General features: G+C 44.5%; 1 protein-coding gene across 1 annotated transcript; it reads left to right on the top strand.

The window, feature by feature from the left end:
• Positions 1–8,302: 8,302 nt before the first annotated feature.
• Positions 8,303–13,895, top strand: LOC119275147 (probable WRKY transcription factor 12). The gene is made up of 3 exons (XM_037555945.1): positions 8,303–8,704; positions 8,796–9,113; positions 13,502–13,895. Exons 1-3 carry the CDS (start codon positions 8,394–8,396, stop codon positions 13,671–13,673), a joined length of 801 nt encoding a protein of 266 aa, XP_037411842.1. The 5' UTR covers positions 8,303–8,393; the 3' UTR covers positions 13,674–13,895.
• The last annotated feature ends 1,062 nt before the right edge of the window (positions 13,896–14,957 follow it).

The following is a 14,957-nucleotide window of genomic DNA, read 5'->3' on the forward strand; positions in this document are numbered from 1 at the left end:
GATGAATATATTCATATCCCCATGCAAGACAGTCCCAAATGCATCTCTTGTGGAGAAAACCATACTGGTTCTTATGAATCATTTGAAGAATAATTTTCTGCAACATGTTAGCCAATAGCTTAGTGATAATCTTCAATGTGAAGTTGAGGAGGGAAATGGATCTAAATTCTGCAGGTGGAGATGTTGAATCTATTGTGGGTATCAAGGTGATAAATGAATAGTTGATGCTCTGTAGGTTGACAGTTCCTTTGTGAAAATCTTTAATGAGTCTACAGAAATCCTCTGCAATGATCTCCCAACAGTGCTTGATAAATGCTGCATTAAATCCATCAGGACCAGGTGATCTATCGGTGGGCATCTCTTTGATCCCTTTGTCTATTTCCTCCTTGTGAAGGGGGCTTCCAGAGTATCCAAATCATCATGGTGCAACAATAAGTGGTGTAAAAGAAGTGGGTTCTGTGCAGAGGAAGTAGTGCCCAGCCTTTCTTTAAAGGCTCTAAAAAGGATGGAAACTTTTGCATTGTGATCATGATGCTCATTACCTTCTTCATCCTTTAATATTGAAATACTATTATGTCTGAATTTGATGGTTGCCTTGGCCTGAAAATATTTAGTATTTGCCTCTCCCACCTTAATCTGCCTAATGGTAGCTCTCTGTTTCCAGTATAGTCTCTGGTGATCTAGGATTTCCTCAAGATGTGTTTTGATAATAGCCCTCCCATTAGCTTTAATTAGACTCAAGTGTCTGAATTCCTCAATACTATCATAACCAAAGATCATGAAGTTTGAGTTTTCAATGATCTTTTTGAGATCAGATTTATCTCTAGCCCGAAGTTTGATCCCTTTCCTTAATCTTTTGAGCTTGATTGCAATCCTCTTGGCACTATCCAATAGTGGAACCTCTTGTGTCCAAATCCTAGAGACAAGATCTTTGAAATCATTATGAAGCAACCAATGGTTCTCAAGCCTAAAAATCTGAGATTTAGGAATAGATGTCCCAATTTTGATCAAGATGGGAATATGATCAAAAGTAGTTCTGGCCAGTGGATGAGTAAAAGTAGTCGGGTAGTTAAGTGTCCATTCTTCAGTAGTAAAGCACCAATCAAGCTTTTCAAGTAGGGGAGCATCCTGCATATTACTCCAAGTGAATTTCCTTCCCTTAAGTGGGATCTCAATCAGTGCTTGATTACTAATAGCTTCATTGAAAGCAAGCATATATGAAATATTGCCACCATCTTTGTTTCTGTCCTGTGGGTATCTAATGTAGTTAAAATCCCCTGTCACCAGCCAATTAGGACAATCTATCACCTGAAAGTCTTTGACCCAGTCTAAAAAGTTTGCTCTTTCCTATCACTGACAAGGTCCGTAAACATTGGAAAGAGACCATTTCTCCCCAGTGTGAGCAGATGTGAATTGAATAGTAAGGGCAAACTCATTACTGTGATATAGGTGATCCTTGAGGACCTGCTCATTCCAGACAACTAACAAACCTCCTGCAGCTCCCACAGATGGAAGGAATTCAAATTTGTTTAATCTCCTGGGAAAGAAATTTCTTATGTATGAACTGTCAAAGTTTTCTCTTTTAGTTTCTTGCAAGCATAGGATGGTGCACTGTGATTCTTCAATCTTATTGTGAATAGCTGACCATTTCTTGGGATCATTGATTCCCCTTATGTTTCAGTTCAAAATGGACCATTCTCTATAAGCTAATGAGGAGTAACAACTACTGTTCCTTTGGGACAGTCCATGGGAGGAAGGGCACAAGTGAGAGGCATGTCCAAATCAAATAATTGAAGTATTGAGATGCAAACACAAAACATTGTCCCACCAGACCAAGTCATCACAAATCTTACAACGCATACATCCAAAATAGCAAAGCCTAGTGTCATACTGAAGTTCCATAACATGAGCACTTATTACAAGACAGAACTTATGCCCTGATGCACATCCCTCTAGGTAGCCTTGGAGCTATCCTTGGAAGCCGCAGTCTTCCTGATGTGCTCCTTAGCTGGGTTGGAGCTCTTGCTCTTCTTATTCTTAGTCTGCGGCTGCTCCTCAGTGGTGTCCTTCTCGTTGACCTTGAAAAAAGTAGTATTAAGTAACTACTTTTGCAAGTATAAGAGGTGGTAAAGCATCACACGAGATGTAGTTTCTGTTTGTACAAGAGCTTTTCTTAAACCCCTTGGCCAACTGCTTAAGTCTACAACTCCTCCATACCTCAGTTTCAACCAATGGTGCCTTGTCCTTCCTCTTTCTATTTTTCTGAAGTGCAGATGTAGAGGATGCAGTAATGGAGTCTGTAGATGCAGTTGGTAGAGGAGAACTGGCTTCCTGCTCCATCTTGTCATGCAGCTGCTGAGAGAGAGTACAGAGAGTATTCTCAGTAGAGCATGATTGTGGGATAGCAAATGGCAAGGTATAAAGACAAGTAGAGCCCCGTGTGATAATCTCCCAGACTTGAGAATTAATAAATTGCTTTGCCCATGCAAATTTCCCAAGTGTGAGCAATACCACTGAAAGAAAATTGGCCCAATCAACAAGAACTTGAATCACCTCATTGCTATTAGGACTTGGTGCAAAAGGCTCCCTCCAAACTCTGGCTCCCTCTATGCCCAAGTGTTGTTCCTCCTCTGTCAGAAGACTTTGTTGTATAATCTGTGTCCCTTGGAGTTTACTGTGTTGTCCCCCTAATTGAATAGTGTGGGGCTCATTAAGATATGCTGGAATAGGAAACCCAGGTGGTGCAGACATGTTAGGAACATGCTCACCTGAGTTAGAATCTTCAGGTATCCCTTCCACTTGGTCAGTCTCTTTAGGTGCTGCATTCTGATCTTCACATAAAGTTTTCTATGCAGAAGTACTACCTGCCACTGGATTAGCCTGATTAACTAGATTAGCCTGTAATGTTGGAGCTGTTGGTTGATAATTAGCATTGGCTAGTAATTCAAGTTGCATAGGATCCACTGAGATGTCAGAATAATGAGGGACAATCTGTTGTGGAAGAAGTCCCATGCTGTGACCCACACTGGGCCGATTGATATTGATAAGAGCATTTACTAGGCCCTCCTCAAGTGCAGGCTGAACTGGTTCAATCACCTGAGGTACCAGTGGCACATGGGCTTCCGGAGCTGGGCCATTTGCAATGGGCCCAAGTAACTCATTCAAATCTGGGATACCTCCTTCTAGTGGCGCCACGAGACCATTAGCATAGGAAACAGAGTTGGCACTGCCAGGGTAACCCAGAGAAATGGTAATGTTACTATCTCCATCCATATTGCCAGCAGGCAACTCTCCCTCCTCCATTGGTGCCATAAGATCATCCAACTGCAGAAACTCTCCCTGATGTAACTCATGATCAATCTGGTTGTTCTGAGGCATAGCCCAATGCCTCCGTCCAGGCAGATCCTCCTTTGTCTCATCAAGATCATTCAGGTTCTATGGCTCCACATTCATTCCATTATTGAGTGCAAGTTGCAGATCAACTGGATTAGCCTGATGATGATTGTGATGAACAGGTACTTCATCTTGTTGAATGGGTCCCAAGAAGTGATATATGTTGATTTGGGTGGAAGTTTTCTTGCTGAGGAGCAGGGTGTGGGTTGCCATTAGGATGAATGGGGTCTTCATCTGGTGGCTCTACTCCAAGGATCTGATGCTGAAGAATGACTACAGAGACATTAAGAGAGTCAATGTGATCAGCATCACCAAAGACAATACTAGCTGGTATATCTGTCAGCTCCTCCACCTTCACCTTAACCATCTGATTAGCTCTAGTGCTTCTGACTATCCCACATAACAAACTTACCAAATTTACTGACAGCATTGTTGATTTCCTGAATATTTCTTCTATCAAAAGGACAACCACACAGTAAAAACCATGCTTATCTGTTCAGATCTAATCTCCTCCAATTCAATCCTCGGTTGTGTTTCTCAAATATGACATGCACATCAGTATACTGGTGGGGACTATTGGCTACCAATTCATCACGATTAAAAACACTTTGCATCTTGACATATGCTTGACCAAAAGGACATTGCGTGATCTCAGAAAACCCCAACTGTTTGTCCACAAAGAAATCAGAAACTACCTCACAAACAGTATTGAAATCCACCGAAAGATCTGGTATTGGGACAATAGAGACGATCGCCCAATCTTCATGCATTAGAGGAGGTGTTGTGGTCACAATGCGAACCCTCGATGGTCTGCCTGCAACGGCCACTCCGACGTGGTTTGAGGGAGGAATGGAGCAGGGTCGGACGGGAAACTGACCATCATTGACACACCATGAGCGGCGAGGCTAGTGGTGGTAGCAATGGGAGGTAGGGTGAGATGGGTGGAGGGCGGGTGTGCAGTAGCGGAAAGCAGGCGTTGAGCAATGGAAGGCGAGGCACCAGCGTAATGGATGCTACCTACTTTCGTAAGTAGCAGGGGGAGTGGAAACATTATGACTGGTCAGCTGATTGACGGCCCTTTTCGTCTCAGTCGCGGGAATAGTGGAGTCCTGCCTCAGAATATGAGTAGCCGGGTTTGGGAGAGGAGTGGACTCACAAGAGAAGTTGGGATGGGATGATGAGTAGCAGTCCCGAGAAATATGGCCCCATTTCTTACATGTTCTACATTTAATCCGTATGGTGCAGTTCGGCCTGACATGCCCATGTAAAAGACATCGAACGCAAAATGGGCCTTGTGACCGATTTTAAAAATGTTGAGATCCCGCCCGAGTCGATGTAACTGCCGCATTAGCCGAGCCCTCATGGCCACCATTATGGCCCGATGATGGTGCCTGATTTGAATTATGAACATGAACACTAGTAGATCTGGCCTGCATGGGTGATTTTTCTAAGAAAATGCCAGGAGATCTGAGAGCATCAAGATATGTTTTTCTCGGATGCCTTTTGAACACATGAGTCCATGCATCCTCTTTTTCCTCAAGATATTGATCCAACTCCCAACTAGAATTTGGGCCACCACTTCCTAGAGTAAGAAATTGATATTGAGCAATGACAAAGCAATGTTACCTTGTTTAGTGATAGAAAAACCCACTTCCTTAGATGATACTGAGAACTTGAAGGACCAGTTTTGCAAAAGCTTCACCTTGTACATAGATGCACGGCCACCAAAGCAGGATAACAGAATCATACCCACCATAGATTCTGTCAACCCGAGCTACGATCTTATGAATTCAGCAACCAGGAGAAATTCGCCCATGTCTTTACCTTCTTCATAGTTGATTGGAACTCCCCATTTGTGCCAGGTGTTGGCAGCAAAGTCTTGACCTTTGTCGAAATCTAGATCTGCTAGGGACATCTTGGAGAAATGTGATTGACAATCGTCGGGCCGAGAATTGTGGCTGTCGTGGTCGGAGTGATTGACGGCAGAGAGCGGTGGAAGACGTGGCCAAGGAGGCCGCGCCGGGTTGGTGGCCGCTGGGGCCAGAGTGGCCAGCGACGGGTTGGGAGGCTAGGAGAGATACCGGTTCAAGCTTTATCTCTTGCGCTTAGATTAACTGTTAGAAGATACCACACGTAGATTAACTGTTAGAAGATACTTCATGCTGATACACAGTCTCTCCAAATAGGGTTGCGCCCCGCTATATTAATATAGCAACCACATGTCAGTTTGTGACTAATATTGGTATGTCCCCTTTTCTCGGTTCCGGATTGACTCATTGGTTACTGAAGGTGAAAGTGCAAATGATTGTTCGCTTCAATGACCACTAAAGGCTATGTACTGAAAAAACAAAAATTAAGTCACACGATTTCAATGGGGCAAAAACAAATGTGACGTGGCAGGATTGATGAGGTGGATAGGCTGCAAGTCAAGAGAAATAACATAATGCATTGCTTAGTGGGACATTGAGGTGGACACTTTGCATGTTGAGAGAATTGGGACCAACTTCTTAGATATTATAGATATAGCAACCACATGGAACATTTGTTGGGGCCAACAACACATCAAGCCCAAAAGAAAATAGAAGGAAAAGAGAAACAAATACCAACAATGGCAGCTCGACGAAACGTGGATGACCCATCACTGTTGCGCCCTCCAGAGTAGTCCCACCATTCCTAGCACTTTGAAACACCACATACCAAGCAACACATTCAAGAAGGTGTGCGACGACGACGACGCTGCTGCCCGGACATGTCCTAGGGTTTCCCCCGACACGCGGGAAGAAATGGGGAATGGGAATATCCGACGCCCTTCAGGAAGGAATGGTGGTACTCGCAGGCGTCACCGTGTCGGTGCCAGACGAGCCGACAGGGATTTCTCTCAACCCCAGAGCACCACTACCTAGTCACTCTGGAGCCTTCCATCCAGCTTGACACCCACTAGCATGCTCCACCACGGTCTTGACGCTACCCTCACCATCTCACCGTAGTCACCATCGCGAGGCCTAGAGGACGGAAAATGGGAGCGCAAGGAAACAGCGGCGGCAGCACTGAGGCCGCACGAGAGGGAACTGCCTCCACCGCCGTTGCGTGGTAGGTCACTACGTACAACATCGTCCTGGTAGCCGGATGGACGCGGCAGCAGGGGCACACTAGGCCTCCCAGGCCCAGATCTGGCCCGCAAAGCCTCCGCTGCCACGCTGCAGCAAGCGGCGACAACGCTGCCACCACCCAGACCCCCGATCCCCCACCTCCACCTCAAGGTAGCTACGTCACCGACATAGAAGCTGTCGGCCCGCCCCAGCCTAGATGGGGCCCAAAGGGGCCCAGATCTTGGACGAGCGGGTGCTGCTAGCCCACGCCTCCGTGTAGCTTCGCTGCCAATGATCGTGTTGTCGTGCAGCCGACCACCCGCGCCAGCGCCAGGTCGCCCCGCCACCGCGTGGGACCATTGCCACCTGGGAGCACCACCTAGATCCGCTCCGTCCCACGCAGGAGCATCTCTGGGAAGGGAAATGCAGTGGGCCGCCGCCATCGCCGCTCGGGTCGAGCCCAGCAACGCACGCCGACGATGGCGAGGAGAGAGGGAGTGTGGGAAGGTTCTGAGGGAGAGGGAGACGGGGGCGCGGTCGGACACCCGCAAGAGATGACTAGGTCGTGAGAGGGGAAAGGGGGCTCTTGTTCAACGTGTTGGTCATCCGATGATACCCAGTCGCGCCACGCACATTGAAGACTGGACTTTGAGTGCTTGAAGATGGACAAAATCACCATTGATACTAGGGAAAAAGATCCACTTGTGTGAGACCCTTAAGAAAGTCAAACTAATTCGTGAAATAATCTGCCAACGATCAAGACTTGGGGACCTGGTGCTTCGGGGATTACTTGCATCCATGGGAAGGGCTATGAACTCCCTCATCATGCTTATTTTATGAGTGGTTTGGTGCTAGGAGCCCCCCCCCCCCCTGAGTCTTCAACGACATCACACCGCCCTTCGACCATCGCCTCCCGGTTCCAAGAATTTGAGATTGACGAATCCGGCATAGGCACCCGGTAGTCCCAACGGGAATGCCATCTTCCAACGAAAGAGCAACACCGTGAAATTCGGAATAAAGACAGAAAATGTGAGCACTTGCCAACTCTAAGACTTGAATTCGGCTAGGCAGAGGAACCTAATCAACTGAGGCTCGGTTGGTTGAGTTCATATGTTTCAGATAGGCACTCTCCATACATCATAGTCGAGCGCATGTGTAAAACATAAGGGAATTGTCATTCTTTTTAGACCACAACTTAGCGACCAGTTTTGCCTCGCGATTCAGGATAATTCAATTCGAGTTCGGGATCATCTATACTCGGTGAATGGAAAATCGCAATAAATGGTAAAAAAAATTGCATGAAAGATGCTTGAGTGCGCAGGTGTGTGCAAAAATTCATGGACAAAAGACATTCGAGGAGCTCGCGCCAAGAAAAAGACAAGATCGGCTATGAACAATGCGGTTTTTTTTTTCAACTTTCTTACATGCCTGACATTTATCCTTTTCGCAACGAGCTCCTTAAAAGTGCAAACTCCACTAAATTTTGCACGGGCATCACGCAGTCGACCATCTTGCACCACAAAAATATGTGTTTTTTTATCCTTTTTGTTATTTTAAACGATTTTACTGTTTACCCCCTGAAGCATCTAGGTGCAAAAACGCAGCGCCCCATGATTCGCTTCTTCTTTTCATCTCATGTACATCATTTTAACCGCTCCATAAAGATCAAACTGTCCATCTGTGTGGCTTATGCCTAGCCAGGCCTAATTTACCTAAACAATGCCATAGACAGAAGCAAAATGATGCTTAAGATAAGATAATAAACCCTTCACCGAACGCAAGCTTTTCACCAAATCATTCCCCGTCAGTCGTCGGCCCTAAGTCCCTACGACGACATCAGTATATCACCACAAGTCCACAACACAAGCAAACGCTCAAGCACAGCAAAGCTAGAGCGATAAAGAGATCGACATGATGTTCCCATCACCAGGGGGAGCGGCGATGGCGCTGGCCCACGGCCAAGCAGCCTCCACGGGCGCAACGACGGCCGGCGGCACCGCGACCGCCATAACCTTCAGCTTCCAGCCCTCCGATCCTCCTCTGAACGGCGGCCTCTCCCACCACCATGGCCTCCTAGGTTACAGCCCCCTCGTACTAGACCACCCAACCACCACCACTTCCTCCTCCTCCACTATCCCCGCCGCTCCCACCCTTCACCACCTCCATGGCCATGCACATGCCGGAGCTATCCATCCACCGAGGTCATCACCTCCACATCCATGGTAGTAATCGATCGATCTCCCTCCCTCTCGCTTTTCTCTCTGTATACAATCTACATGTTTGATATGCTAATATTCTTGTTTGCTCAATTAGGTCTTGTGAGGAAGCTGATCGAGAAAGGCAGATGGGGGAGGGCGCGGTGGTGGGCATGGGGGTTAACAGCGTGGCGGCGGGTGGAAGTGGAGGCGGTGGACGGTCACATGGGTCAGCGGCGGCGGCGGCAGCGGGGATGGGGGTCGGCGCGGTGGGGATGAAGAAGGCGGCGGGGGGAGGAGGGGTGAAGGCACGGCGGAAGGTGCGGGAGCCGAGGTTCTGCTTCAAGACCATGAGCGACGTCGACGTGCTCGACGACGGCTACAAGTGGCGCAAGTACGGCCAGAAGGTCGTCATCAAGAACACGCAGCACCCACGGTACGCACTGTACATCGATCTAGCTCCTCCAACCCTCGAATGACGCACATATACATACGCTACATATGTGCATGTGCACGTGTGTGTACGATTTTATGAAGCAACTGCCTCATCAAACTGAAATCTCATGATATTTTGTTTTCGATGTCCAATTTGGTGTTGGACTCATCACAAGTGACAACTTGATTAATTAGGGTTATCAGCTAATTAAGTACTATGGATTTTGCTTCCATTTAACAAAACATGGATTGCAGTTTTTTTGGGGGGTTATTTCCACTTGCAAACTCTATAATCTATCCCTAAAAAACTATATAATCTAGATATACCAAAGTAATTTATGCTCAAAAAATGATCCAGGATGTAATATGTCAAGCATAAATAGGTTTAGTGCATGTGCATTATATGTATGAACTAAAATTTTCTTGGAAGTACTGTTTTTGCTGTTTTAAAACTTTAAACCCCATATAATTTCCAAACGAATCTCCATAAAGCACATTTTGAAACTGTTTCTTTATTAGAAAATTTTGCGTATTAATGTATTATTACATCAAAGGGCGCTAGAATGCTAAAAACAATATTGGGAAAATATTATAACCTCTCTTTATCTTGCTACTATGGAGAGACAAGCCGCTTGCTAGAGTTTGCCTAATGCATATATATGAAGTTATGAACTAGGCTTTCTTCATGGGTAATTCCGTTCATTTAATTCTAGGCATTCATGTGCTGTTGCACGATAATCTCCCCCATGTTAGTAAGTATATATTCATGCATGCTTTACCAGAAGTGTACTATGGGTATCTTGAAGAAATAACTAAAACTTGATTATCGGCGACATATTGTGATCAATTTAGTGAAGCTAATTAGTTTGAATACCACGTTTGGAACAATGAATTCGAAGCGTATGAATATACATTAATTCCTAAAGCGAACAAAACCACAGGAAAAGTGCAAAACTGTTATTTGGCTGTCACGTATGAAAATCACAGAAACTGCTGACAGAAAGAGAAGAAACCATGAGGTTAGGACCTCATGTTTGGTTTCTTCCAAAAATTTCCACGGAATAGCCAATTCCATAGAAGTTTTGAAGGAATGTAGGATAGAAATTCCTTCGTTCCAAACAACACCAAAGGAAAATTTCCTATAGGAATTCTAACCTCCAAAATTCCTATGCTTTTCCTTTGGCGAAACGGGACCTAAAACTTGCTTTGAGAGGCATACAAAATTTTTTGGATACAATATCATCCTCATTTGGGGTCTAACAGACTTATAGAGTTAATGGAGTTCATGTTTTATTCTTTTCGAAATGGATGAAGTTCATGTTTGATTTCTAGACAAGCCTGTCATGGTGTTCTAGAAGGGAAAACGTAGAAACTACATTAGTTACCTTTTTAGAGTAAACCCATTGATGAATAAAACGAAATAAACATGTTGAAGTGCAGTTTTGTGTGATGTGTATTAAGTAAGTTTGATGCTCTTGATATATTTAAGGCTTATGTTATCTTGGCCTATTGATTGAAGTGCATCCCTTGAATTCTGTATTATATTTACTATCCAATTGAGTTTGGCATAAGTTATAAAATTGTCCTGGAGCAGAACTTTATGGCATTCACCGCAATTTAGTGAATATTATTGAAATTTGTGAATATTATTGAAATTTAACATGAAGAAAAATACATGTAAGCTAAGAGATTTTGGCATGAAGAAACTAAAAGCTCACTTTACATGTAGTTCATGTTCCACTGCTAGCAGGGAACCAGAGAGCCAATTCTCACAAAACTTTTGTACACTCGTACAGTACTTAACTTTTGCTAAAGTTCCAGTCATTGAATGACAAAAGCTAAGGAAAAAAGTGTTTGCAAAGCTAGCTGGTCCTAAGGTGGCTTTGTTATGTCTGGTCCCCTTGTTGTCTCTCTACACCTCCTAAATTGAACCCTAAATGCATATCAACACAACTTAATTAGCACACGTATATATGTCTATCTAGCTAGCTAGCTATAGCTTGCTCAAACAAAGGTACGAACCATGCTCCTATTCCATTTGTTCATCTTCTAGGTCGTGCTAGCTATTCTAAGCTAGTACTCCCTTCGTTTTATATTAGTTGTCGCTCAAATGGATGTATCTAGCACTGAAATATGTCTACATACATCCGTTTCAACGACAACTAATATGGAACGGAGAGAGTAGCTCTTTATTCATATGTCATCTGGATTAGGCAGATGATAACCTTGCTTGTTCTTTGCTTAATTTCTTTGATGGACTAGTCCATTTCATGTTGTCGGGGCGTCCAAGAGTACATGTAGAGAAAACGCCCATTGATCGAGTCGCATCGTAACTACAAGTAGGTCGTATGCTCATTGCGCCATCTAATAGTTCCACTAACGTCCACTCATCCATGCGTGAGCTGTCGCGACAAACAAAATAAAAGACTAGTTTTCCATGGTTATGTATCGGTACTCAGAATAATATTTCTAATTAAAAAAAGTTGTACATGTTCTTACAAGTATGTTTTGAAACTAGCCACCTTAATTTTGTAGATGCAATTGACCACCTTATTAGATTGTATTGTGGCATGCATGCATGGAATGATACCCCAATATATCTCCTCTTGGTCTCTAGATGACAACCATACGTGCGTGTTTGTGTGTGCGCGCGCGCGTGTGAATCTACTGATCGACCAGTCGATGCATGTGTTATCGATGCATGTTTGGTGGTGATCATGGCACAGGCAGTGTGAAAAAGCATTGACCCACAGCTAGCACGGGACAAGCATCCAGTCCAATCTGATTAGGCCCGCCGTGCAATGATGCCACTCAGAGAGCCAACCCAACCCTATGGCCTGGTCGATCTCTGGCTCACACACCACCGCGGCATCATGGCTTTTCCAATCAACCGGCGAATCCTTCCTGGCAATCATCCCTCCTCATTCTCAGGGAATCTCCCGAGCTAGTTTCTAGCTACTAGCAGCTTACTAGAACTTAGAACGGTATACAACAGTCCAAGTACCAAAAAATAAGGACGTCGATAAGTCCCGAAGATTCAGAATTTGACCATGGCAAATTTAGTTGGTAAGCATGGCAAATCTGCCTTTAGTTTAATTTCTGTCAGAAAATTGACGTGCTTGTTGTCATCCTCGCATCAACTAAAGTTGTTGTAAAAAGCGCTCGATTTGCCATGGTCAAAAATTTGACGTTCGGATTTTATCATTTCCGGAAAATAAACAGATGATTTTTGGAGAGGAAACAAACAGGACCATCAAACCAACCTGATACACGATATGGCAAATGGGTGTGCGTTAGTATTAGTTTTTTTAAGGGAATTGCATTAGTACTTGTCGGGGGAATGGACGTATCTAGACGTATTTTAGTATTAGATAAATCCATTTTTAGTCATTTCTACGACAAGTATTTCTAGACGGAGGGAGTATTAGTTAGTCAGTGCAGAGGCAGAGAGCTCATAGATGGAGCAACCAAGACCCTGAAAAAAAACACAATCTGGTCGGCAAGCCACCATGCTATATGTATGTAGCAGTAAACCACCCGGAGCTATGGTTGTTCATTAAAAAAGAATCGGGTCACTTGGCAAAGAAGTTTCACCCTTGGTTTTGATGTTGATCAGACAGCTCCGACCGTGGATGGCCACATCCTACTGTTAATTGTCTACTCTCTGATAGTGTCAAAAATGATCTTACGTTTTGGGACGAAGGAAGTGATTATTAAGCAGGTGACATGCCTAGCTACCACGACCGATCTGACCCCCACTGATTGTTCCTGTATTCAACAAGTGTTTTGAATCTTTATTTTGTGTTTTTGCGTGTTAATTCGTGTTTGTTCAGTTATATACGTGCTTTGATCTGGCTGGCTGTGGGAGAGGGAGAATCTCTACTGTTTGGTAAAGGGGGCCGGCCCTGGGAGGGATGATGATGATGAAAGGGTGGATTTGAGCCTTTGCAAAGGGCCCAAGATTTTTTTGTACCCGGCAATTATTACCACATCTTTGTCAATCTATGCCCCTTGCCCTCGGGGTGAGACGAGGAATGATAGCTGCAGAGTAGCTGGCCCTGGAATTTTTATCATCTCCATGTGTTGTGTTGTGTTGTCAGGCCATGATTGAGGGTTTCTTCCAGCATCGGTACTTCACCTACTGCGTGTCTACACCTCTCTGAATATTCACAAAATGCAGAATAATATGAAGTACCATGCATATGCCCGCTTGTGATGTGCTGCCTATATATATAGAACTTCCAAACCGTCTTATATCTAGGAACAGTGTTTTGTTTTCTATTCTACGTAGCTAGCAGTGAGCAAACATGGCGAGCCTAACGATTTTTAAAGAAATGGCGCCGTAGAAAACTAAGCTGATGATGAAGATGGTGTGGGTTGTGGACGCAGGAGCTACTACCGGTGCACGCAGGACAAGTGCCGGGTGAAGAAGCGGGTGGAGCGGCTGGCGGAGGACCCGCGCATGGTGATCACCACCTACGAGGGGCGGCACGTCCACTCCCCCTCCCGCGACGACGACGACGCCGCGCGCGCCAGCGCCGAGATGAGCTTCATCTGGTAGCAGCATGCGCTGCACTGCCCAGCCGCGTGCGGCCGGCTAGGGCCAGGCCACCCACCCACGAACGCTCGATCCATGCATGTGTGCTTTTACTGTACTGTAGTGCTGTTGTTGTTGTTGTATAGTCAGGCTGGTCTGGTGAGTACGTACGTACGTACAGTGATTGTTGGTACCTACGTACAGTGATTAAGCTGTAGCTAGCGGGAATAAGACGTACGTTACGCCCGACGAGGTTATCTGCTGGTGTTGGGGCTCTGGTGGTGGTGGTGGCGGCGGCGGTGGGGTGAAGCCTCAAGTAACCTGGGATCTGGTGAAGAAAAAGTGGAAAGGTAGACATGGCGGCCAGCGTAACTTGCGGTGTCTGTCTTTTGTGTATGCTGTATGTATACCATGGTGTAGGTTCCTGGGTTCCTGCTGAAATCATTGTCGGGGGAGGTGTTTTTTTCCCTAGATTCTTGTGGGTTCTGAATTGCTCGGTGAGAATTTCTTATTCCAAAAGTTGCTTATTCCAAAAAGAAGAAAGTAGGCCCAAGTTCCAAAACCAACACCAACTTTGGGTAACGTACATGACAATTTTCTCTACGTGAATAAAAAAGATATAGAAAAGCGGAGTGTACTCTCACGCAAGAGTCTATCTACACGTGTGCTATTAGGCAGATACAATAAATACGTAGAAAGAAACAAAGTATCACTCTTATAGCAAACCTTGTTGTACGAGTGACCATAAGTGATGACTACAGATGGCATGCCAACATCATATAGCCAGCAGTTGGTTTTAGTATTGACATGCTCTGATATGGATGTTTTTTCTTACGAGAGGTTAGTGGTATGGGCAATGAGATGATACATGTCAATTTTGGCGGGAGTTTTTCACTGATTCGGTATACCTTTTACATTTCTTGTTTCTACTTTTTATTGTCGTTCTATTTTTCCTTTTTTCCCTTTTACGGGTTTCCCTTTTTCATTACCTTTTTATTACTCTCAATGCGTCTTTTTTTAAATTTCACGTATTCACAAACATTTTTATCCTGGACATTTTTTATTTTGTGAATGATTTAAAAATTCATGAACTATGTTTAAATTCATTATTTTTGTAAAATATGAACACTATATGAATGTATTAAATCTCTAGAATTCATGGATTTTTTTACTTCAAAAACATTACTAAATTCCTGCACATGATTTTGAATTCATAAATACTTTTAAATCTGTAAAATATCATTTCTAAGCTGTTTTTTGGGGGAGTGAACAACATATATTTGATGGGGACAAAAAGAGAATCACATC

The sequence above is a fragment of the Triticum dicoccoides genome, chromosome 3B (assembly GCF_002162155.2).
Source record: "Triticum dicoccoides isolate Atlit2015 ecotype Zavitan chromosome 3B, WEW_v2.0, whole genome shotgun sequence".
NCBI lineage: Eukaryota > Viridiplantae > Streptophyta > Magnoliopsida > Poales > Poaceae > Triticum > Triticum dicoccoides.

What these genes read in the sequence shown, in the direction of transcription:
- LOC119275147 (XM_037555945.1), top strand. Translation starts at nt 8,394, where the DNA reads ATGATGTTCCCATCACCAGGGGGAGCGGCGATGGCGCTGGCCCACGGC. An exon ending in TCATCACCTCCACATCCATG is followed by an intron (nt 8,705 to 8,795) that starts GTAGTAATCGAT and finishes TTGCTCAATTAG; the next exon opens with GTCTTGTGAGGAAGCTGATC. An exon ending in AAGAACACGCAGCACCCACG is followed by an intron (nt 9,114 to 13,501) that starts GTACGCACTGTA and finishes TTGTGGACGCAG; the next exon opens with GAGCTACTACCGGTGCACGC.